The sequence below is a fragment of the Mercenaria mercenaria genome, chromosome 4 (genome assembly GCF_021730395.1).
Source record: "Mercenaria mercenaria strain notata chromosome 4, MADL_Memer_1, whole genome shotgun sequence".
Classification (NCBI taxonomy): domain Eukaryota; kingdom Metazoa; phylum Mollusca; class Bivalvia; order Venerida; family Veneridae; genus Mercenaria; species Mercenaria mercenaria.
In genome coordinates this window covers 25,391,509-25,418,045 of record NC_069364.1, presented here as the reverse complement: position 1 = coordinate 25,418,045, position 26,537 = coordinate 25,391,509, and the positions used below count along the sequence as shown (strand labels likewise).

The window sequence follows — 26,537 nt, the reverse complement described above, 5'->3', positions numbered from 1 at the left end:
CGTATCGGTCGCGCATTATCTTCTGCCTATGCATAAAATGATATAAATATCCGATTCATTTGAATACAGGATTTAAAAATAACGGGATAAATCAATTATAAAAGGACACAAAACGCAATAATTACAACGATGGGTGGAGGTGCGTCGGTCAATAAAAAGTAAGAACATTTATACTGTTAAAATGTTTAATATCATTAATAATTATGATGATGATGATGATAATAATAATAATAATAATAATAATAACTATGGTAACAATAATGACAATAATATCGTTTGAGTGATATTTTCCGCGTTATGTCTGTTGCCATTGTGTAGCGGAGACATTTAGCGCGAAGAAATAAATTCAATGTTTTTCTTTGTTCATTAAGAATTCTTATCTCGCCTTTTACAAATTTCTTGCATTTCTGTTGGTCAAGAACTTCCCATGCAGACCGGATATATTCCGTATCGCGTTAGTAATTTTCCTAGAAGTCAAACTAGCATAAATAGTATCCCTAAATATTCTATATAAAACTGACATTTTTAGTGAGCTACCAAACATCGCTAGACCCATTTTAGAGAACAAAACTTAAATTCATTTTAAAGAGTTATGATAAAACTGACATTAAAAGAAGAGAAAAGTAGGAGTGATCTAAGAGAGATTTCACTTGTCACATTTGCTTACTGTAAAATCACATCAAAATCACACTGCTGAGCTGGAAGTACTACTCATATTAAAATTGAACTTCACCAAATACAAGCTCCTCTCCAAATGTTTCTTCCAAAATGTTAAAAATACACCCATAATGAAATTTAAACTGAAAACAGCTTTAATTCAGACCTCTCTGCCCATATCAAGTGAGAAAAGAGTGTTCAAAGACCGATAAGACTAGACTAGATGGCTCCCACGCTGGTTCCTTTACTATAATAGGCTTTTATGAATTTAGGCCTAACTAAACTAAAGGAACCAGCGTGGGAGCCATCTGGTCTTGTCGCGTAATGGCTGCCAGGTGTTTGAACACTAATTTTTCACTTGGCATGGCATCAGAGGTCTAAATTAAAGCTAGTTTCTGTTTAAATTTCATTGTGGATGTATTTTTGACATTTTGGTAGGAAAAATGGGAGAGCAGGTTGTATATTGTGAAGTGAAGCTCAATTTTAGTATGAGTAGTACTTCCAGGTCACAGCAGTGTGGTTTTGATGTCAGTTTACAGTAAGCAAATGTGACCAGAGAAATCTGTCTTAGAAGATACATGACCCCTACTTTTCTCTTCATTTTATATCAGTTTTATCATAACTCTTTAAAATGAGGTAAGGATTTGTTCTCTGAAATGGGTCTAGCTATGTTTGGTAGCTCTTTAAAAAAATGTCAGTTTTATATAGAATATATAGGGAAAACTATTTACCTGTTTGTGACCTTTAAACAAAATGGCTGACGTATCGGATTATTTATGCTAAAGCTATATGTAAATATATTTTCCAAGGGTAAACACTGTGTTTTATTGCCGTTTTTTCTTCTTGCGTACGCGAAAATAGCCATGAGAAGCGGAAATAGAACAACGATAACTCTGGTTGAATTTGTTTCACTTGCAGTTGAATAAGGCGTCACATTAAGGAGAGAGTTTCAAATAAGCTTTCAGCTTCCTACTCAATCCTGTATGCCTTTTGATATATGTACATGTTGTAAATGAATTGTGAATAATAAATATTGTTGAAACCAAAGCGCCACATTGTCCCTTTCAGCCTCAGTTGAACATTTTCTTCTTTTGTTTCTTTCCGAAACATTGTTCATTAATCATGGCGGTAATCTGGTTCCCTGAAGTTCCCATTCAAAATGGTGAGCTATGGAGTATCGTTTCCATTCTATTTCTTTGAAGACCCGTTACAATCCTTTTATATTTAAATAAGTTAATCGCTTTTTATGTGTTCCCTCACCGCCTTCATAATTGTAATGAAGAGAGAAGCTGGAAGCCGTGAACTTCCATGGAACAACAGTTCTAAGTAGGTAATCAAGCAGCACTTCAGGGCTAGTAAAATGGCAAAAAGAAAAAAAATCTCATTTTCCCCCAAATAAAGTGGCATTTTTATGTTTTATGTAAGCAAGTTCCTTCTTTTGTTTCATTTTAGACCTGTACTTGACATTTTGGTAGCAAACTTATTACTCATGTGTTCATACATACATTTTAACTGTCAGTTTTGGAAGATATTCCATAGTGTTGACCTGTCAAACAACAAATCTGTCTTAGAAGACACATGACCACTCCTGTTCTTTTTTTTTGGGGGGGGGGGGGGGGGGGGGGGGGAGTTTTTATAGGTCATTTAAGAAAATAAAGCTAGTTATTCTTTTTTAAAATGGGTCTGGCTATGTGTTACAGGTCTCAGCCCAGCCAGCATGACTATATCGGCCCGATATAGGTATAATGTCGGAATGTCGGCAAAATGTGCCGATGTAGGGCCAACGTCGGGCCGTTGTACATAGTGCCGCAAACTATTGAAATCGGTAGATCGACATCAATCAGTGTAACTATTTCGTACGTCGGATTGACATCGGGCCGATATTGGATTCTTTAATATAACTTTATTTTTTCAAACGTGAAAACGTAATCTAATGTTTAATTTGTGCTAATTTATTAAGCAAATATGATGTATGCCAGAATTAATCAAACTAGGTTCCAAACAACATTTGTATACGGTATTTATCAAAATTGTCTATGTAATAAAGGTAGGTAATAATTAAGATGCATTTTTATTATTATGTAAAATGCCACCATAGAAATATTTATATTTACAAAAAAAATTTAAATATAAATATGTTGAAAATTCTAATTGAACAATTTTAATAGTGTTAAGAATATACAGTAAGCTTACGTAACTGTATAAAATATGCAGTATATAGTTGTGAAAAATATTGTATCAATAAAATCAAATAAACATAATTCACATGATACGAAACACAACAGTTCTCAATAAAATTACTCTGAGATTTTAAACAGTATATTTCAAGAAAACTTTGATAAAGCACTGCGTGACACACTATATTGCGACCACGATATGATCTGTCAATATCAGGCTGATATCATTTTGATATTGGCCAAATATATATCGTTTGCCAATATCGGACCAATGTCATTATGATGTTTGCCCGATACCGTCTGCCGAGGTCGGGCCGACTTCATTCCTATTTGCAGCCGAAATTGAATCCGATATCGGGCCGTTATAGACAACGACGTCGGTTTGATATCGGGCCGATATAGAATGCTGGCTGGGAGAAGATTGTTACTTTTATATATCTAACATACTGCATTCTTCTTCTTCTTCTTTGTTCGCAACTACACTGTCAGACCAGTAGCCTCGATCAAACTTGTGGTTTGCCGCAGATCCTCAATACCTCCATACAGTTTCTGGTTGATTGAGGTATCTATCGGCCAAGTCGCAGCTCGCTCCTGGTCATACCTTTTACATCTCTGAAGTATATGCTCCGTAGTCTGATCTTCCTCACCATATGGACAAGTTGGTGATGGCGCCAGTCTGTATTTCTTGTACATGTGAGCATTGAGCTTGTTGTGCCCTGAGAGAAGCCTGACCAATATCACTTGTTCAGATCGATCAAGGAGATGAAAAGCATCTTCCTCTATCCTTCGTCTCGTTAGTGCCTTGATGATGGTGACTTTCTCCTTGTAGCTCACAGGTGTTAATGGTTGTTCTGATTAAGCTCCTAGCTTAGCTATTTGGTATGTCTCTTCTTTGCCTGCAAGTCCCAATGGGATGGAATCCACTGAAGTGCTACATTGCAGGTTATACTCAGGCTCTGCATTCTCCTGGCTAGCTGCGGAGCTTTATTGTTGTTCAGAGCTTCCATGACAGACTTTCTTCTGCTGAGCCTTGAGTCATTAAGACGGCCATCCAGTCTCCGCCTTGTAATTGCTGCAGTGTTCTTCTGTGGCTGCATGTTGCGTTTTATCTCTTGCCAGATTAGTATTGAATGAAAACTCCTGCTCCTCCATCTTTGATGGCGCACGTAGCTGATCCTTCTCCATAGACATGAGTCCATGTTTCCGGAGGATAGTCTTCATTGAACATAGTCAGTCTGAGGCTCTTCCGACTACATTCATCCTCCTGCTTCCCGCGGTCAAGATGAGGAACAGCAAGTCTCACAGTCACTGAGGACAGATCATTCGCTAGTGGGCTTATAATGTCTTCACTTCCTAGGGGTGTGGTTGGTATGTTCAGCTCAGTTTTGAACTCTCGATTGAGTTTCTTTGACTCGTGAACGAAGTTGCTACATTTGAGCCGATTTTTGGTGTAGCCATCCAACTTGACTTTTATGGGATGGTCTTGAAAAGACCTGAACTTCTCTGCTTGAGGCAAGAATTTTGCATGTCTTCTGTCTTGTAACGGCTGTGTACCTGTTACCTTCTCCATGGAGGAGATTGGTGTAGACTTTGTTGCACCTGTCATGATCCGCAATGCTTGGTTTTGAACCTTGTCTATAGAGCCTGTTGGATAGTTTTGGCAGAAGTGAACCAGGCAGTTGAGCTATACTCTTCCTATGGGCCTTCCCTTCTGCTTGACTAATGTGGGGTCTCCAGGTTAGCCGTTTGTCAAAGGTCACTCCGAGGTATTTTGCCGACGTGTGGTCGACAATTTCTCTTTATTGATCGAGACACACCAATCTCCAGTCCAAGCTGAAACCTTGTTGATGGCTTTTTGCATCATGTGTGTAGCTGTTGTGGCATGTTCTTCCTTACACCATAACACCAGGTCTTCAGCGTGAAGTGCAGCCTTAACTCCTTCCGGTAGTTCAGACACCAGATCATTGATGAAAAGCAGGGAGAGTGTAGGGGATAAGACTCCGCCTGGCGGGACACCATGACAAGAACATACTGCAAATTTAATTACTACTGTACAGTCTGTAACATCAACATTGGCAAAAATTGAGATTTGTCCAGATATAGGTATAAATGGACTATTCAGGTCAGATTTTGATACAAAATGAATATTTCATTGCAATTTGCTGCAAAAACTGTGAAATCACATTTTCACTGTTGTGGGTGTATTTTTTTTCTTTAAAAAAGGCATATTCAGAGCCTAAATATTACCAATTCATAGCTGTCAGAGTAGAGAGTTTGTATATTTAACAATATTTATGTGTTATTTGTTTTTGTGCAAATTTGAGTACAAAATTGAAGAATAGGGCAAAAATTTGCTCCAACAAAGCTGAAGTATGTCGCGACAAGTATTTTTGAGGAAAATTGCCACGCGTTTGCAGTACCGAAATCAAAGACGTTTTCGACAAGTTTAAATCAATTTGGGAAAAGAAAAAAGAGCTAAAACAGTTAAATAATGATGATCTAAAAATAAATTGACTTGGGCATAGACATTTATCTTTAGATCACAAAGTCGCTTTAAACGTCTAAAGTAACCGAGTCGTCTGCTTAGATATATCCCCTCGCATTCGGGAAACTTCGGATAATTCCGAGCCGGTCCGAGTTTCAAATTTAAAAGTAATAGTGATTGTATAAAAGGCACAAAAAGTAAGTTAAATAATAAAAAGTATTTATTTTATTTTTACACAGTTGAGTCGAGCAATAATTTTGCTATGAAACATCGCCGAAGCAAAAACGATTTTTTCCGTTTTCCGTATTTTGCGCAATATATCAACGAAAACGACCCTAAATTTTGTCCAAAATTAGACGTTTACTATTGACTTTAATGGAAAATAAGGATGGCAATATAAACGGTTAATATGGTAAGTGAAATAATAAACTTAGAATTTCTAAAATTATATCATCATTTAGAGGAAAGATTAAATCAACGATTGTCGCCGAAGCAAATTCGTTATCTTTAACAATTTAAAAGATATAACGAATAAATCGAATTTATCCTTCTTTATTAAATGTGAAAGAAACGAAAATACCGATTATTGGAACAAATGAAAGTTCAATATGATGCCATTAAACCTTAAAAATTATTTTATAAAGCTGAAACTTGATGTTTTTCATGCAAATAAGCTACTGTTACTATATGAATGGTAGTAGCACAATTACATAAAGCCTTTTTTTCTTCTGATACCTAGTTGAGAGATAACGAATGCTTATTATTGTTCCTTCTCAAGGGAAGGAATACTTATAGTGAACATGTCACACTTGACTGAGCATGTAATGAATACAAGGGTATCGTCAAAGGAATCCGAATTCCCGTAGGGCGCCGCCATCTTTGACTCATGCATATTCATTTACAAATAGCCTCTAGCCCAATATGTGTTTACGCTTATCAATCTTTATTTCAGTCTGTAGTGCAATACAACTACGTAAAATAACAGAACAACAAGACAAAATAATAAAGTTTAAATCATGCAACTCCTCATTTGAATATATCAAAGTAAAGAATCGAGATTAATGACATGAATATGCATCATCTAAAAATAGACTCCCGCCAAAAAAAAAAGTACATAATGAAATTGTCCCTGGTCACGTGATTATCTTAGCTTCTAACATTTCAATATACAAGTTTCAGATTTGGATTATGATAAAACTCTCAATACTTAGATTTGTTCTTAAATAGTTAAGTTTGCACCAAAAATGATAGAACATATTTTTCTCATTGCATCATTAAACATTTGTAACATTATGCTGAAACAATATCTCTTAAAAAGAACATTTTATATGCGCTAGAAGGAACCTTTTGGTAAGCTATAAATCTTGTAAATTAAATTATAAATTATCGGAAATCATCGGAAATGAGTTCTTGCGCTACAGAAAATGGATTCAAGAACATCGCAGAGGATATTATCAAGGACAAAGTAGTCCAGTCCACGGTTACACCACTGACAACATTCAAGGCTGATCACTACAATATCAACAGTAAGCTTACGCAGGTCACAAGTAGTCCATATACAAACAGACTTAATCTTTCCTCCTGTCCTCGTGCACTTTCCTAATAGTATCGCGTTTTCTTTTACTCAGCTACATTTCAGTAAGTATGTGCAGCATTCTATCATAATCGGCATGTTACTATTGCATGCTAGCAGCATTAGAATTTTATGTCTTGAGTAGAGACATTGAAAGAATTGAGCGGGTTGTTTTAAATGAAGTGTTGCTTTCTTTTGACGTTGTGAAATCTCTGTTTGTAAATATCATTTTATCTGAAGGTCAAAATGCAAAAAATGGTGATTTCACAGCAATTTCTGTACGGAGTATTGTTAAACGTATTAAAAGCAAATTAAAAACATTGGTGAAGTCATTAATAACTCAAATATTCACAATGGCACAAGGATAGTTAAGCGACGTTTGTAAACATGAAAATATTGTAAGGTAAAGTATTTTGTGTAACCCACGGGCAGTAAGCATTTATAGTACGACAAACTGAGTTGCACACTATGTTGTTGTTGTTGTTTTTTTAAATATTTATTGTTGAGTGTTTCTTTATGTCAAATATAACTATTTTAAATTTCAGACCTAGTAGCAATTACACAGTTTTTGTTGAATCTGCCGATAAACCAAAAGGGGCGTGCAGAGGTATAATTCATGTAAAACTGATCGAAGCCGGTCAAGCCGGAGATGAGGAAGAGTTGCCCGAGGCTGAATTTCCTAGTGACTTTAAAAGAGGACACAAGAGCACATTTAATCTTTCCGAAACAAAGGTGAACATTTTTAACCTTCACCCTGCTAAATTTCTAAAATGGACTGGTCCATCATTCAATTTGGGCAATACCTTTTATTATCCGAAGGGGTGTTCACTGAAAATTTACTGATTGAATAGCGAACAGTGTAGACCAAGAGCTGATCTTAGTATGCACTGGTCGCAAAGGCAGAATCACTTGCCACAAGCAGGCTTTTTATCGCCATTTAAAAAGTTAGTTTTTGATTCTTTAAATTCATATCATGTTGTCTCGCGATATTTTTTTCTAGATATTTAGCTGTGTGAAAAAAATGGATCATGTAAAAAGCTACAAATTAACAATAAGAAATGTTTGCATACTGACAATATCTTTGAATTGATTTGAATTTGATTTTTAAGCAATTTTAAAATGTTTAAATTGCTCCCTCTCAAATGTTTTATACATTGCTGCTAAGCTTAAAGATATCCAATGGCCGTCTTTCACTAAATATTTTATCTTTAGATATTTACTTTAAATGTAAAAAATCCTCTTCGAATGTATTTAACTTCACTAAATACATTAATCAAGTTCGCGAATAGATACATTCATAATTGAATGTCGTGCAGGAACAGTTGATTTTTAAAAAGCAGACTTTATTTTTCAGTGGTAGTACACATTTATACTTGGTTTATCTATACATGTAACAAGTTAACTTGATGTACGTATTTCAGGTTAGGATAACTTGCTAACTGGACCTATTCCAGGTTAGGATAACTTGCTAACTGGACCTACGTATTCAAGGTTAGGATAACTTGCTAACTGGACCTACGTATTCCAGGTTAGGATAACTTGCTAACTGGACCTACGTATTCCAGGTTAGGATAACTTGCTAACTGGACCAACGTATTCAAGGTTAGGATAACTTGCTAACTGGACCTACGTATTCCAGGTTAGGATAACTTGCTAACTTGACCTACGTATTCCAGGTTAGGATAACTTGCTAACTGGACCAACGTATTCCAGGTTAGGATAACTTGCTAACTGGACCTACTTTTTTCAGGTTAGGATAACTTGCTAACTGGACCTACGTATTCCAGGTTAGAATAACTTGCTAACTGGACCTACGTATTTCAGGTTAGGATAACTTGCTACTTGGACTAACGTATTTCAGGACAAAATAACTTGCTATCTTGACCTACGTATTCCAGGTTAGGATAACTTGCTAACTGGACCTACGTATTCCAGGTTAGGATAACTTGCTAACTGGACCTACGTATTCCAGGTTAGGATAACTTGCTAACTTGACCTACGTATTTCAGGTTAGGATAACTTGCTAACTGGACCTACGTATTCCAGATTAGAATAACTTGCTAACTGGACCAACGTATTCCAAGTTAGAATCACTTGCTAACTGGACCAACGTATTTCAGGATAAAATAACTTGCTATCTTGACATTCATGTTCTAGATTACTGTAACCTGATAACTTGGTGTACTTTTTCCACGTTAATATATTTTGCTCACTTATTAACTTGTCCCGCGTATTTTCGGTTTGGTTAGGATAACTTGAAAAATCGGACTTAGTCTTCCAGGTTAGGATAACTTGCTTACTTGCTATCTCGACCTACGAACTAAAAGCTTGTAACATTTACATTACACAAAGCGAGAAAAAAACTGAAAGCAGACCATTTTAACCCACATTATAGATAGATGTTCTTATATTGAATGAATTACCAGTTTCATTTTATATACAGATAAAAAAAGTTGATGGACTTGAGATTCGTGGGAATGAGGCTGTCGGCAAAGAAGGGTGGAACATCGATAAAGTGCTCATTACAAATAACAAGACACGAGTTCAGACGGTGCTTCCCGTATTTACAAACATAAAAGGTGGCCAGACTTACAGGTTTATGACTGATGACCTGTCTTTACCGCACTTGAGTTCCCGAGAAGGTACATGGTCTTTCTTAAATAACTTGATAACAGATAAAGAAATGTATAATGTTTCCATCCGTATTCTATAATACTTTTACTCATATATTACACATTAAAACATAGGTTGAATTGTTCAAAATCTCAATGAATATTTTTTATAAAATGAATATATTCTTATATAATATAATATGTATTGGAGTTCTTCGATCCTTTCTTGATCAGAGAGTCGATATAACATATACTCAGTCAGATAGCCTGTAATTTGTTTTAACTTTCTAACGAGAAGTAAGACTCGTCTCCCAGCGGGTTTACCCACTACCACAGTTTCAAGTGTACTTCTGACATAGAATCTTTGTTTTATTCCTAATCACATCAAAAACATGTTCATGCGCTACACAAAATAGTTCCATTCATGGACCGGTCGCGGATGAGTTATCAATGATCAAGCAGTCTTAAGTTTGCCTGTGACCATTTAGATTATATAAGATCTATGGATAACTAGTTCTTCAAGCCCATGGTCAGTTACATCACTGCTTTCCAGTTGACAATTGAGATAAGGTTAACTCCTGATTCATGTGATATCACATAGAGATCTTCTTATATTTGAGGCACATTTGTGTTTGTTTTCCATACATATACTTTGATAGTTTGGCACTAATTTTGTTACAAATAGAGCAGAATTATATCATTAATAGCGCTATTTATAAGTGAGATATTTATAAATTATAGTTAGGAAATGTGAATATTTTTCACAGTGAAGTTTTGGTTTTGGCAAACTGTTTGCTGCTTTTTGTGTTTGATCTTGTTCAGGTGAAATGGCATTTTCATAGACGGAATGTAAATTAATGTATTCTTTTCTTTATTCTTGCTGTTTACGATTGGCATTGAGGTGCAAAGTTGTTGCCATAAAACAGAAAACATATCTACCAAATCCGTCCCAACCAGACGTCTCAATGCTCATATATGATTTCATATAGGACACACAATTTAAACCGTAATTTTATTCAAAGAAAAGTTACAACACATGCACAAAAAATAAAAAAACAAGAAACAAATACATTTTCTATCACTTTGTTGGATGCGGTGATACAGTAGGCTGGTATTTCATGTTAAATGTAACATTGTGTAAGCTTAGATTAGTTAGGGATAATTTAGTGACGCTTCTCTGTGTGCAAGTTCATTTGCTTGATGTTATTTTATATAGGCACTGTCATTTAAAACATTCTGTCAATAACTGGCAAAATTCTTAAACACACATTTGCTCGGCTCCGCACTATAGATGGTATAACTGACTTTGAAATGAAAGCAACACCTCAGAAATACACTTTAACTTTTCCCGAGTGCAAAACAGGAGAAAATATCAATTAAATGTTGAATTCATAAGTACATTTTGTATTCGTTTCTTATTAAAATGTACGTGGTGTAACAGTATGAGTATTTTATTCAAATGAAATGAATTCAGCTTTATAATTCTAGAGGATAGGCAACGTGAACTTGATGAAAAAAGGAAGGAGTATCAACTGACTGAGGAAAGACTGCCAGGGTGCCCTCCCCTTGTAAAACAAATGCCGTCTGATGAAAAGTTTACCTTTGACAAAGAATTCGACATTGGGGCAAAACTGGCGGGATTAACGATCGTTTCGACGGTGAAAGAGGCATTCTCTGGAGCGTTTAATGACATTGATGACATCAAAAGTGTTTATGGTCCTTTCTTCAGTGAACCTTCAAATCTTAACAGGTAAAACTTTTATCAATCTTGGGAAAGACAATGTATATTGTGTTCGAAATGTTCGAACTCAGCAGTTGTTTGGAATTGAAATAACCTACCCTGGGGTGTAAATATTTCATAGAAACAGGAAACTTCCATCTCGGCTTTCTAAAGATAATTTATAAAAAATAGCATGAGATCAGACGTTTTCACAAAGGTTAAAAACGATCGCTGTTATAAACGATATACATTTTGATGGTACAAAAATACTAAGTTTTGCTAAGCCAAACTGTACACAAATAGAAAACCGCCGTCCATGTCTTAAGTGTGTTAGCAAAGTACAATACGTTCTGGTTGTGTGAAAAATGCAGAAATCACGCTGTGGTTTCAAATAAAGCCTTTGATCTCGAGTGACATGTTTAATTGGCTATTATATGATATAAGATATAGCAAGTTTTAGTTAAAGTCTGTATTTCTGAACTGAATTCCCCATGTTATAAGCATTAATTTTAGGGTGATGTGTTTGTCCGCTTTAAGGATTAGGGTGTTTGTGTAGGTCATGTCAAGATATTCGAATATGTTTTGTTTGTAGCGAAGGCAACGTTGATACTAGTACATTATTTAAGATATTTCCTTTCATACGCCCATTTTGGACAAACGAGACAATTTTTGTGATGGCGCGTGCGTCTGTCTGTCCGTTATATTTAGTGTCTGGAGCATAACTTAAAAAAAACCATTTAAGGTATTGTCTTTAAACTTGGCATATAGATAGATCGAAATAAAACAATATGTAGAGCGCAAAAATCGGGTGGTAGGTCAAAGGTCAAGGTCATAAATGGAGCTCAAAGGTCCGTTGTATTTCCGGAGGATAACATAAAAACATTCAAGGTATTGACTTTAAACTTGGTTTATAGGTAGGTGGCGATAAGACGATATGCTGAGTGCAGAAACCTGGTCGGCAAATGTCAAAGTCATAAATTAAGCTCAGATGTCTTTGTCTGCTATATTTCATAGCTTTATAACCATTTAAGATACTGCGTACGTCGCACGCTATTTTGCACAAATGCGTAACGTCATTTTGACGTCAGTTTGACGTACAAATTACTAATTGAGAAAATAAATAGCAAAAATGCGTTGCTATAAATCTGCATATTCTTTAATGGTATCGTAATTTACAGTTATTGCTTTGGTCACATTGTTGTTGTTATTATCAGTATTGTTTTTTATCATTAATTATTACCGCCCGTTTCTTCAAATTAACTATATATGCATTTTAATCTGCAATTAATTTTATCATGTTGTACCGTGTTGATCGCAAACATTTATATCAACCTCCGGACGTTAACAAACCTAGCATCAACAGCGATCAGGATGATTATAACCCACAAAGAGGCAGTGCTGTCGCACGAAAATATTTGAAAAACAATTTTTTCATTAAACCGTAAAGCAGTTAATTTTAGAAAAAATTTATGCATTTAAGACTATAACAGGTCCTGTGGATTTAAAACTTTTTTCATGCTAAATTCAGTTATGTACTCTGACTTTTGTTTAAAACAACACCAAAAATTTAATTCTAACACGACCAACAAATAACCCTACAAATAGAAGAAAATCAGACAACGGTTATTTTGCGATAATCCTGCGCGTGCAGTGACGTCATCCGATCCTGGTGCGTAGCACGGTCGTAAAACGTAGTTACCATTTTTTTCTAACACTGTTAATACTAGTATGTCTCGTTAGAATCGAAATAACAAATTAGCAAGTGTGATTTATCATAGAATAACCCTAATTTTTCCTTCTTATGCGAAACAATATATCACTCAGTATGAATTGTGCCATGAGAAAACCAGCATAGTGCGTTTGCGACCAGCATGGATCCAGACCAGCCTGCACCTCCGCTCAGTCTGGTCGGGATCCATACTCTTCGCTTTGAAGGCCTATTGAAATTAGAGAAACTGTTAGCGAACAGAATGGATCCTGATGCGCAGGCTGGTCTGAATCCATGCTGGTTGCAACTGCACTATGTTTGTTTTTCTCGTGGCGCGGCTCATATATTCTTATGCATACGAAATCAAAAGACGTGTTATCCTACGTTAAACAACGATTGGGAAGTTATTATTTCATAAAGAAATTATTTAGGCCCTGTCGTGGAGACATTAAATGAAGACAAAAGTGTTGTCCGTTTTACGTTGACTGTTTACTTCATAGACCGGAAGAACAACAAGTGACGTCCAGGACGTCATAACATACAACAAAAGAGCGCGTTACGTAGACGTGACGCCAAGAATGGCGCGTCGTTAAATATACATGTTACTTAACGTGACACTCCGGGGGCCACGATGCTAAAACATGTTATTTAGAGTATTTACAAACAAACATATAAAACATAGTAAATCACTTTCTCTGAGAAATAACAGTCTTTGCTTATTCCAGAATATGTTATATCACTTAGAACTGCGGATAATGGTTAACCTAGAAAGTCAGTTAAACTTCTGCATAATCACATATTTTTGAACAAGTGTTACTGTCACTTTAACTTAAAACACGATCTCATATCACATTACGCGTATTACAGTTTGTCTGATCTCTTAGATATTCATTATTACAATCACTAAGTAAGTTCTGTGTAATAGTCACTGGGTAAGGTAACTGTTCTATAAGGAAGCACGCACATCTGGTTACTTCAGCTCGAGTGGATACAGTTTTGATATGGGTCGGGTAGTTACACCTCGTCTTGATCTAACACGGGCTGCTCGAATAAGTCCATCATTTCCAACGATAACGTCTTCAATCACGCCAAGGGACCAGCGATTTCTTGGTAAGCTGGTGTCATGTATCTGCACGACGTCACCAATCGTAACAGCATCTCCATGGTTACCGGATGTTCTGTGAAACTCTCGCAGAGATGTGAGGTATTCGTGCTTCCATCTCGACCAGAAGTGTTCAAGTGTTGCAGACTTAAATCTATAAAGTTTGTCTGCAGAATCATGGGATAGGTCGTCTGCTGGGGACTCCGTGTCGTCTGGATAAACAGGGGAGGTAACTCTTCTTCCATACAGTAGATGGGAAGGGGTAAGGGGTTCCTCATCCAAGGGGTCTGCAGATGTGTGTGTGAGTGGGCGGTCGTTTACGATACATTCTACTTCTGCTGTAATTGTTTGAAGAACTTCCATGCTAACCAATGACTTTCCAAGTACTTTTCTGATACAGGTCTTTGTTATACCAATAAGCCTCTCCCACCACCCTCCGTACCATGGCGCGTGCTGGGGAATAAATGACCATGTTATACCATGTGTTCCAAGGACCTTTTCCTTCAGGATTTTGGCGGTGGCGATGTACGTCAGGGCGTTGTCCGACATAATGACCTTGGGTATTGCTTTTCTGCTGAAGAAACGTCGTAGAGCTAAAATAAATGATTCCACAGTCATGTTCGGTACTATTTCTAGATGGACAGCTCGCGTATTGGCACATGTGAAAAGGCAAATGTATGCTTTCTGTAGTTCTCCTCTCGATGCCTTTACTGTTAAAGCTCCGGTAAAGTCTATGCCGGTTACTGTGAATGGTGGCGCAACCTTCAATCTGTTGCTAGGTAATGGTGGGGGGTCAGGTACTCGATATGCTCTTCCTGTGACCTTACGACACGTAACACACGAGCGGACTATTTTCTGAACACGCTGGCGAATGCTAGGAATCCAAAATATTTGGCGAAGATAGGTGACTGTGCTCTCAGTACCGGAATGCATATGTGTAACGTGTGCGTCCAAAATAATAAGCTTTGTAAGGTTGTCTTTGGAAGGAAGTAGGTAGGGAAATCTCGTGCTGTGTAATAACGGTGCGTTAGATAATCTGCCGCCACAACGTATTAATTTGTCGTCATCAAGAAACAAATCAAGCTGTCTCACTAGGTTGGGTCTTTTCAACTGGATGTTTCTATTCTGGTAGATGTACTCTATCACGTCCGGAAAATGACGGGACTGTACGTACTTTATCAGATGCTTGGCTGCTGCGTTGATCTCGTGCGACTCTAGAGGTCCGTAGACCTTCTCAATATTTCTGCAGTTGTTCACAAATCTTAGAACATATGCTGTAACACGTATCAGCTTACGGTATGTGTCGAATCTATTGATGTCTATAACATCTAAAATGCCGGGATCGGGTGTAATTTCTCGCGATGTAGTCATACAGGCGGAATAGTTGGTATCTTCGTGTTCACTGTTGGTGTGCGTACTCAGCATTAATTCATATCCGGGAAATGTTGTCTCGTCGTTCAGCCAGCTAGGACCATGCATCCATAATATGTTGTCGTGAAATTTCTCATAGGTAAGTCCTCTCGACAGAAGGTCTGCTGGGTTTGAATCGGTTGGGCAATAGTGCCACATGAAGCCGTCTGTCAACTCATGTATTTCTGTTACACGTCTGGCTATGAATTGTGGCTGTGGTTTGGTTGTAGAAATCCACTTCAGCACGATCTGGCTGTCGCTCCATAAGTATACTTTATCACAATGTATGGTGGATGTTATGTGTTGACTAAGTTTAGCGCCTATAAGTGCTGCACACAGTTCAAGTTTCGGCACGGTAAGTTGTTTAATGGGAGTTACTTTGTTCTTCGCCATCACGAGAGTACTGTGACAACCGGACACAAGGTATGCGCATGAGCCATAAGCTTTTGTGCTGGCATCGCAGAAGACGTGAAGAGTTACTTCCCTTGGTGTTGTGCCTTGGAAGTATCGTCTGCTAAACTTGGTTTCGGTAGCTTTCGCGGTATCTTCTCTGATCTTACACCACTCTGTAATGATGTCATCTGGCAACGGTTCGTCCCACTCAAATTTACGTTTCCACAGCGACTGTATCAACATCTTGCCTGTCACGGTGATCGGGCTAAGTAATCCAAGTGGATCATAAATGGAGGAAGATTCTTGAAGGATCACACGTTTCGTCAGAACACAGATATTCGACGCTGCCTTCAGTCTTTGTGGAAATGATAGTTCGTCTGTTGAAGAATCCCAGCGCATGCCCAGTACCTTTGTATTTCTGTCCTTATCGCTCACACCATCGGATTTGATTTTCTCACGCAGAGCTGGGTTGTTTGAGCTCCATGATCTCAAATTAAAGGATGCTTTCTGGAACAGTTGTCTGCTGTTAGTGTAGAAATCTAGCAGTGTAGACTCGTCTGGTACGCTGGTAAGTATGTTATCGACGTATAATCCTTGTTGAATACGTTCTGTATCGTCGCATCTGTGTAAGGCAAGGTGTTTTGTTATTGTAGCGTTTAATATAAACGGCGAGCACGTAGCTCCAAAGAGCACTGACTTGAAGCGATATATCTGTAGTGGACTGTCTGGGTTGTTCGGATCTGATAACCAAAAGAACCTAGTGACGTCACGGTCGTCTGGATGTAGACCGATGTTCAAAAACGCCTTCTCGATATCTGTGGATACTGCAAATTCGTGGTATCGGAAGCGTAGTAATATAGCTGTTAGGTCGTTAAGGATGGGTGGGGTATTCATCAAGCACTCATTTAAGGTGGGGGAATCTCGTGTTGACTTGCAGCTGCAGTCGTATACAATACGTATGGGTGTGGTCGCCGAGTCTTTCTTTACGGGATGGTGGGGAATATAATGAACTTTGGTATTCTCGCTTGATTCAACATCTGTAATCTTTTCTATGAAGCCTCTCTTCTCCTGTTCACTTAAAATCTCTCCATACTTCTGAAGTAGTTCTGGTTCTTTTCTAAGGCGGTTTACTACACTAACAGTTCTTCGTCGGCTTATCAGCTCATTACTTGGCAAAAATGGATGATTTTCTTTCCAGGGTAATTTTGCAATGTACTTTCCATTCTCATACGAAATGCCTGTGTTCTGGTACTGTTTGGTATATTCTTCATAGCCTTGGTGTACCGACTTCTGTTCTACTCCTAATGATTCTACTTCCCAAAATCTCTCTAGATTGACTTCTTCCTGCACGTGCATAGTCATAACGTTCAACATAGACACGGGAAATTGGGATGGCTGTATCTGATTTTCGGTACTCAAAGGCCCGGACAAAAGATAGCCGATTCTCGATTGTATAGCTGTAGGCCCGTCTCCTCTAATGATAGTATCTTGCACTATGTCCCAGTAATGGTCAGCGCCCACTAATATCTCGATCTCGAAGTTATCTTCTTCTGACATGGGATGAGCAAGTTTGAGTCCTTTCAGGTACGGAAGATGACCAACGTGTTTCTGGTACGTTTTTAGCGGCACGGAAATTTCAGGTACTATCAGCACTTTGATTGGGATGTTAAATTCTGGAGTTTGTAAATAGACGGTGGCTGTATCTAGGTGTCGTATGCGTCTCTCTGTGTCTCCAAATCCTGATAAGCATAGCGCTTCACTGCCGGTTGGCTGTAGCTGCAGTTTCTGTGCTAGACGTTCAGTGATAAACGAACTCTGGGAACCTTCATCAAACAGGATGTTCGCGGTTGTGGATGTGCAAGATGATGTAACCATGGAAACGGCTGTCTTCAGTAAAACGGGTCCTAGTGCGAAATTATGGGCTGAGTGAAGCACGGATGACTGGGTTTCCTTCGCGTCATGTGTTTTAGGGGGTTCATCTGTAGATTTTTTTCTTGATTCTTCCTCACATATGCTAGTATGGTGTCGGCGCGAACATATCATGCAATTGAATTTAGATCTACACTCGCTAACCTTGTGACTGCGTAGACAGTTAAAACATAACTGCTTTTCTTTTACAATATTGAGTCTCTGTTCGCGATCTTTAATTTTCACACAGTTTGTACTTGAGTGCTCTCCTTACAATATACACAGGTTGGTACTTGAACGCTTTTAGGTTTCACACTTGGTCTGGTTGGTCTATGAATATTTTTTCTCTCCGTCTTTCGCGTGTCCGATTTCGTCAGGAAGGTTGCTGTAGCAATGAGTTCTTGCCCGGTATTCAATGCACTTCCGGCGTCCATAATATTAATTTCATTTATGAGACACTTCATTAATTCATTCAAACACCAAGATAATGTTCCGTGCGCACGTGTAATGTTTGTTCTGACTTCCGGTGGTAATTTCTGAAGGATGATGGGAGTGAGAAGAGATCCATATGTGCTCTCACACTGGTTAAGTGAATCAAGTCCCCGTATGTATGTTTCTGTAGTATCGTAGAACTTTCTCAGACTGGTAACGGTGTTCAGGGGAGCGGGAACCTCAAGTAAAGCTTTCATGTAGGTCTGTATGATTCGGTCTTTATGTCCATACCTTTCGTGTAATAACGACACTGCCTTGTCATAGTTAGCATTAGTTAACGCAAAACCTGCAATTGTTTGTCCAGCTTCTCCCCTCAGAGACGACTTCAGGTAGTTGAATTTTTGTACACCACTGAGTGAAGGGTTCGTGTGAATAGCCGACTCGTATGAGTCCCAGAATGACTGCCAGTCAAGAATGTTGCCATCGAACCGCGGTAGATCTAGCTTCGGTAGTCTATGGTATACAGAGCTGTGGGTGTGGTTAAAGTTAGGCTCTCTTTGGGAAGAATTATCGTGGATAACATTCTCATCGTTAGTTTGTGATGATTCGCCGTAAACAGACACACGGAAAGCCTGAGAATTAACATTCAAATTAGAAAATGTTACCTTTTTGAAACTTGCTACTTTCTGTATCTTTGTCTGTAAATTATAGATGTACTCATTATGATCCAGTATCTCCGTCTCGATTTGTTCCCCGTCATCTTCTGGAATGAAATCTATGATTTTCTCATGGATCTCTGTGATCGTCTGCTTTTTCTGTCTCAGGGAATCTTCTATCGTCTGCAACTCTTCCAAATCACCTGCTTCTTGCTGAATCATCTCGAATTTTGACAAAAGTCGTGTAACTGCACCCTTGTGCCCCTTCTGGATTGATCGTAGTTTAGTTGCCATTGCTAATGTTTTTCGTCACGGCACCAAAATGTCGTGGAGACATTAAATGAAGACAAAAGTGTTGTCCGTTTTACGTTGACTGTTTACTTCATAGACCGGAAGAACAACAAGTGACGTCCAGGACGTCATAACATACAACAAAAGAGCGCGTTACGTAGACGTGACGCCAAGAATGGCGCGTCGTTAAATATACATGTTACTTAACGTGACAGGCCCTATAACCAGTTCTCAACCACCTTTAGTACCGTTTAAATAACACATTTTTATTTACATCATGTGCGACACTACAAATGAAAAATATTTCGTGCTCAAAATGAAATAAAATGTTAAAAAAAAGTTTAATAATCTCAGCGCTTTGGACAAACTTACCTAGATCTATAGACATTATGTGCACTATCATAATAAATTAATAAATAACGGCGTTATCGATTAAATTTTGTTTATTATCTTTACTAAAGACCGTGTTTTATAAGCAGGAAAAAAAACATAGTTCGGTATCAAAGTTTGATGATTTCTTTATATCTATTCAAAATACATGTAAAGCATCAAAATGTCAAATCAGCTTTTTATATTTTATATTTGTGCGGAAAACCTTGAACCTTCACATCCGATACTAGTCACAGTTCACGTTTCTGTTCAAGTGGCCGTTTGTTTCTGTGCTTTTTTTCTTTTGGCGGTACCACTCTCGCCTCTCCGCAATGCTTAGACAAGGGTGGGGTGTGGGGAGGGGGTATCACACTTCAGTTGTGTAAATATCAATAAGATAGAGTAATCATTGACAAAATTCATAACATTTGTATATCAACTACGTATAGATACTGACCGACATAATCTCTAGTAAGACAGACAGATAAACGGACATACTGAAGAAACAAATCTTTCAGGCTGACTAAATGAATGATCGAGTAAATAATTACCAACTGGTCATGAATTCTTGCATACTCATCGGCCATTCGACTGCACAAAGACACGCGGAAGGATTGAATGGTCGATTGAATGTTGCGTTTCATTATTTGTTATGTATATTCAGTTATACCTATTATTATTACCGCAGTAAATAATACACAATTTGCACATTTATTCGGAAAAAATAGAGCGAAAAAAAAAACGAAACACTAAAAATTGGACGGCTATAGTTAAAATTCGGACACTAAGCTGTGTACGAACTTTTTCGAATTTTATATTAGCAAACGAAATATACAAAAATGGAATGATATATAAAGATAAGTATGTCAAAACATACAATAATCTAGGTTATATTCTTGTGAAAAAAATTTAATATACAATTCAGCTGCTTCAGGTCCTTTTTTGATACAGTTTCTAGTTTTTCACTCCGTTATAGACCTATTTCCAAAAAGACATTCATGAATATGCTTTAAGAAAACGAAAAAGAAAAAAGTGTGTTGATAAGTTTGCAGTGGAATACAAGTCAACTGAAGATAAGTACCCTCATATTGCCGCATTTCAGAAAGCGATCCGCAGAATAAACACCGTACTTTCGTTTTTAGAGTAATAAAAAATTAAAAAGAAAAAAAAAAACAATAATGAAAGGTATCCTTTTTTTTCCCGGGATTACGCGCAAATACGCTAAAATAAAAAAAAAACAAACTCCATTTATTAGGGATCTTTACGACTACGCTACACTGCGGAAGCATATTTTTGACCGAATTACTGCTGTATAACATCAAAAACCAGCAAAATGACCTACGTGAGGGAGCGAGGGGGCAGTTATTGTGTGACCATGTGAGTGAAGGAATGCGGACGAAGCAGACTTCTTTTCATTTGAAATTTATCAATTAAGACACCATGACTGTGCCTAATGATTTTTATTCTTTTTGTGTGCTCATTAGAACATAAAAGTATATTTTCCCCTCTTTGATTTATTATAGTAGAAAAGTATCCAAGAGTGACTGTTCTACTTTTTAAAGCTGTATAATTATGATACATAAACACATATGCGTATATGATATGATAAAATCATGTAAAATCGACTCCGAGCGAAAGTGCAAAATGAAATTGTCCTAACTTAAGTGTAGATAAAAAGTCTTACTTTTATTTATTCAAACTTCGTAGGCTAACTGATCGCCTTAATTTTATCACGGTATTACAATGCCTCGAATGTAATGCATTCATATAGACCTGTAAATTACCACTTAAAACACTATTTTTTATGAAAAACTAAACGGGAAACAGAACATTTGATTAGTTCATAGATGGTAGGTCTGTAGGAATATGTAATATAAATTCGTTGAGAATGTAATTTAAAAATACTTCCATTTTCGTGGCAAATCAAATAAAATGACGCTTGCCATGCAATTTTCTCTTTCTTTATAGGTCCAGTACAATTTTCTTACAGAACATTATTTTTTTGGACTGGACCTTAGATTTCAATGTAAAAGTGATTTGTTCAAATGATCATAGATGAGACGTTCATACTTCAAGTTTACTTCTAGGCACAATGTTCAGAATAAATTATTTCGAAGATACTGAAAATATAGAAGAAAGATAATAAAGATCTATAATATGCGTCACAAATTTTGTAAAATGAACCAAATACTTTAAAGTTATTAAATGGAAATCGAGCTAATAAAATCATCAAAAACGTTGCGTTTTTATGTACAGCAAAGTGAAATTATACGACGTAACGTTATGCAATCTAATATTTGCAGCTTTACTGTAAACGATGTAATATTTTCACAGAATGATGGTTCATGAAAGTTTTATACTAACAAGATAAGTCAGATATCTTAAGAAAGTTCATACAATGCACTTTTAGCCATCTATAAAGATCAATGCCAACTTTCAATAATAACTCGCATAAAATGGGGAAACTCACTTTTGAAATGGACTTTTTGACGTAACATTTTCAGTATGTAATTTTTTAAAATATACCGTAGTCGTTTAATACTTGTTAATGATTATTGATTTAAACATGTACATAATTGATAATGTATGCATTTTATGATAGTATAAGTTTTGGTATTTTTTCCGATATATTATTACAGTATAATTGAATAAATACGCACCAGGATGACGAACGTAACGCTTGTAGGAAAAGCCGTCAAGGTTTTGTTAAAGCGAGTAAATACGGAAATGACGTAAAATAAACGCATTGAATGATGCGCGGCAAAATTCAATGTCGTCTGCTGGTTATTTTGTCCAGATATCTTTAAAATTGACAGATTTATCGTCAAAAAACCGACTGCCGTACTAACACCTTGTTACGCGTAACGTTACATTTTTCGTCATTTTTGTTGATGATAATTCGATTTTTTATGTATTTTACGATTATAAATTCTTTAAAAATGAAACGGGGAAAATGTAATTTAAATCTTTTAATCACTGTAGTAAAAACATACATGGACGTCAGTTACTCATAATTTAAATAGCTGCATACACATCAACATGTATCTCGAAATCGCCTATGTGTAAAATAGCGTGCGACGTACGACTGACGTTATCATTGAAATATAGGTAGGTGGCGATGAGACAATGTCAATGTACAGAGCCCTTAAACACGATCGGTAGCTCAAAGGCCATGTTAACAAATTTAGTTCAGATGTTAATTCTATCCTTCCTTTTCCGTGTCCGAAACATAACATAAAAACCGTTAAAGGTATTGACATCAAACTAGGGATATAGGTAGGTCTCAATGGGACAACGTGCAGGGCACATTGGGTCGGTTTAGGTAACAAATTGATCTCAGAGGTCAAATCTATCAGTCACATTTCGTTCTTGGAGCACAACTTAAAAACTATTTAAGATATCGAGTTGAACCTTTGAATATATGTAGTTGGTGATGGTACAATGTACAGATAACCCCTCTCTCCTCACATGCACACACAAATTACTTTTAGTTTCTAGTGCCATATATCGTATTATCCGGTCACCGCCATCGTACAACACCCACACTTGCCCACAATTGTACTCACCGCAGGCGTATATTGCGGAGCTTTTGTTATTAAGTTTAACCTAATGAGAGCAGAAATGGAATGGGATTAATTTTAATCTAATTCTTTTTCTTCGAAGCAATTGTAACCCGGATGTGATTTTCGTAAAAACGGATTGCTTTGTTCTCTGCACATAAAACATTGCATGAAGCTGAAACGCTAAAATTTATTTTTACAGGTGGCGAGACGATGGTTTGTTTGGAATGCAGCGCTTGATGAGTGTTAATCCTGATGTAATAAGTCTTTGTACTGCGATTCCAGAGAAACTCAATGTCAACGATGAAATGTTAAACCCGTTCCTTGAAGGCAAGACACTGAACCAAGCTTTAGAGGAAAAAAAGATTTTCATTATTGATTATGAGATACTAGATGGTCTACCAACTAAACAAGGATTTGTTATAAGCAGCCCAGTTGCGTTATTTTATCAGCGAAATGACGGAAAACTGGTCCCGATTGCTATCCAACTACTTCAGAAACCTGGTGCAGACAACCCCGTGTTTCTGTCGAGCGATCCTCCAAACAAGTGGATTCTGGCGAAGTTGTGGTTTAACGTAGCCGATTCAAATTATCACCAGTCAGTTACACATCTTGGGTTTACTCACTTGATAATGGAGGGAATTGCTGTTTGCACTCACAGACAGATCCACAAGCATCATCCAATTTTTAAACTACTGATGCCCCACTTCCTTTATCTCATTGCTATAAATTATCTCGGCATTCCGGTATTGCTAGATGAAGACGGATTCGTGGCAAAAACGCTAAACATAGGTCGAAAAGGTATGGTTGAGCTAATCAAACGCAAACACAAGGCCTGGCGAATGAATGTTGAAGGTACCCTACCGAATGATCTGAAAGAAAGAGGGGTAGATGATCCAGCTTTGCTGCCGCATTATTACTACCGAAACGACGCAAAGGAATTATACGATGCCATTTTCTCGTATGTTCAAAAATACCTCGATCTTTATTACACATCAGATGAGGACGTAAACAAAGACTACGAACTGCAGAAGTGGAGACAGGAACTCACTGCACCTGAGAAAGATCAAGGGCTTGGCATACTAGGTGTATTTGGAGAGAACGGCAAATTCACCAACAAAGAACAAGTATGCTTTACACTGGCGAGCATTATTTTTACTTGCAGCGGCAAACATGCGGCTGTTAACTTCCGTCAGTATGAAGATTACGGTTACCCACCAAACTATCCATCGAATCTTCGAGGGCGCCCACCGACAAATAAAGACGAAGTAGATAAAGCAGAATTGCTTCGAAGCCTACCAGATAAAACAGCAACATACGATGCTATGGTTATAACGAGTGTATTAAGCACGAATGACATGAATGCGTTAGGCGATTTTGAGGTTCAGTATATAACTGACGAAAAGGCGCTCAAAGTTGTTAAAACGTTCCGTGCTGATCTTGCACGCATTGCCAAAAGGAATAAAGAGAAAAATAAGAAAGCGAGGCTAGAAAACTACTGGTGTCTGGATCCCGACCGCGTCCCTAATTCCATCAGTATTTAGTGGATATTGAGATGGACTTGAAACAAATGCACAATTTAGGTGACATAAACGATATTCTTTTATTTCCACATATATACCACTAATAGTTTGCTTTTTAAACATGCTTGAAGCCTTGCATATAATAAACGCAGATGACTGGCCGGAGCTATTGACTTTTATTGTAAAATTTTGATCGAAAACTGCTTTTTTCTAGGTATCTGGATACTTTTTTTTTTCATCGTAATTGTTCGTACAATTGGCTTAAATCAGTAGAGTTATAATAGACATATACCATTTTCATTATATTTTCATTAAAGGTCACTCGTATACATTGTGACTTATAAGTTTTGCATATTGATATACAAAACTTACTGTGAATATATACTGCATAAAACTTCTAACTAGGCTCCGTATAATATTGGCTGTACAAATTTAAACAAATAATCTGAAATTTTACAAAGAACTACAGTAATATATTTCGCGTATTATTATCACGTTTTGATAAATTTCACAGACAACTGGCGTCACAGTGACAACTAATATAGGCCAACTGTATGACCAGAAAATTACAAAAGGAGTATTTTGTAAGGAAATGAAATATCTTTTAGCCTTCTTTAAAGACAGAAGAGCTGGATCAAAGAAATTGATTGATAACTGGACTATTCGGATAATAGGTAAAGCCATTGCACTTATCTGTTCATCGGTGTCCACGTCCACGTCGGCGCCTGCTTCTGGACTGGTTAAGTTTTATTCATGTAAGCAGGTAGCTCGCTTGTGGAAATGTATTGTGACTTCACACACTTGTTCATTGTGCTGATATTACATGTAGTGTACAAATTACACAGCACTATTTTGCTTGTTCACACAGTTATGCTCCTTTTTTCTAGATAGCAATGTTTGGTTGTTGCATTAAAGCTGGTATCTCAGTAACCACTTGTTGAAATGAATTAAATTTTTATATGAAATTTTATACACTTCAGTAGTGTAATGATATAATGTTTAAGTCAAATAGTCTTTAACTCTAATTTGCTCCTTCACAATGTGATGCCTTTTTTCTCGATCAAGGTTTTATTTAACCTTTTTGTTGTGGCAAGACTTTTGTAAAGCAAGTATCTGTCCTCTCTCAGCTTCGTTATTCAGGAGGAAATGATAGACATTATTTTCCACGTTGATTTATGTCAGTTTGTGGGATTTCAGGGAGAGAATTGAATGGGTTACCATTTGGAGACAAGCGTCTGGCACGTATGGTCTTTGATTTGGAGTCAAGCGTCTGGCACGTATGATCTTTGCAATATCGACTGACTATAACAGTTTGATCTTGCAAAAAAGCGTGCACTGTTACTTGTTTTAAAATGCACGTGCAATTCATGGCCGCCAGCAACGAGAAGACTTTTCTTAAAATATCACACCACAAATGATCAAAAGTGCATGTTGTAAATATCAAAGTTGTATGTCTTATAGATACCTTCTCTAAATTCCAGTTTCTTTAGTTCTGCTCACTGGTTTCCCGTTTAAGGCAAGTCCATTACTTTAATGGGGACCATACGCCGCTTTTCATGGAATTGCACTCTGTATATCATTTAACTTTCCATGTTCCCCGCCGTATGAACACTTCTGCGGATGTCTCTATTTTTTCCTCTTTTTTTTTTGGTACTTGTAACATGTGAAATGTTGAGTTCTGCTCAACCCGGGGCTAGAAGGCTCGGACAGTAGCATGCATTTCCACTACCGTCCATGAACAGGACCAATCAAACCGAGGATGCAACATTTTCACTTTTGTCGTGTTGGACGACCTGTGAAGTTTCCTCTTTTCTATACGATAAATAAAAAGTTATTGTAAAACAAAACTGGTATAAGTTTTATTCAGTATATATATATCATTTTACATAATCATAATGTTTATGTTTCCATGCTTATGTCATGCATTTTGAAGTGATTTAAATAAAGCAAATTTTATTTGA

General features: G+C 37.2%; 1 protein-coding gene across 1 annotated transcript; it reads left to right on the top strand.

Moving 5' to 3' along the window:
• Window positions 1-26,537, top strand: LOC123551207 (allene oxide synthase-lipoxygenase protein-like). Its single transcript, XM_045339951.2, has 5 exons — window positions 1-158; window positions 7,438-7,624; window positions 9,336-9,534; window positions 10,993-11,254; window positions 23,256-26,537. The coding sequence occupies exons 1-5, from the start codon at window positions 130-132 to the stop codon at window positions 24,595-24,597; spliced, it is 2,019 nt and encodes a 672-aa protein (XP_045195886.2). The 5' UTR covers window positions 1-129; the 3' UTR covers window positions 24,598-26,537.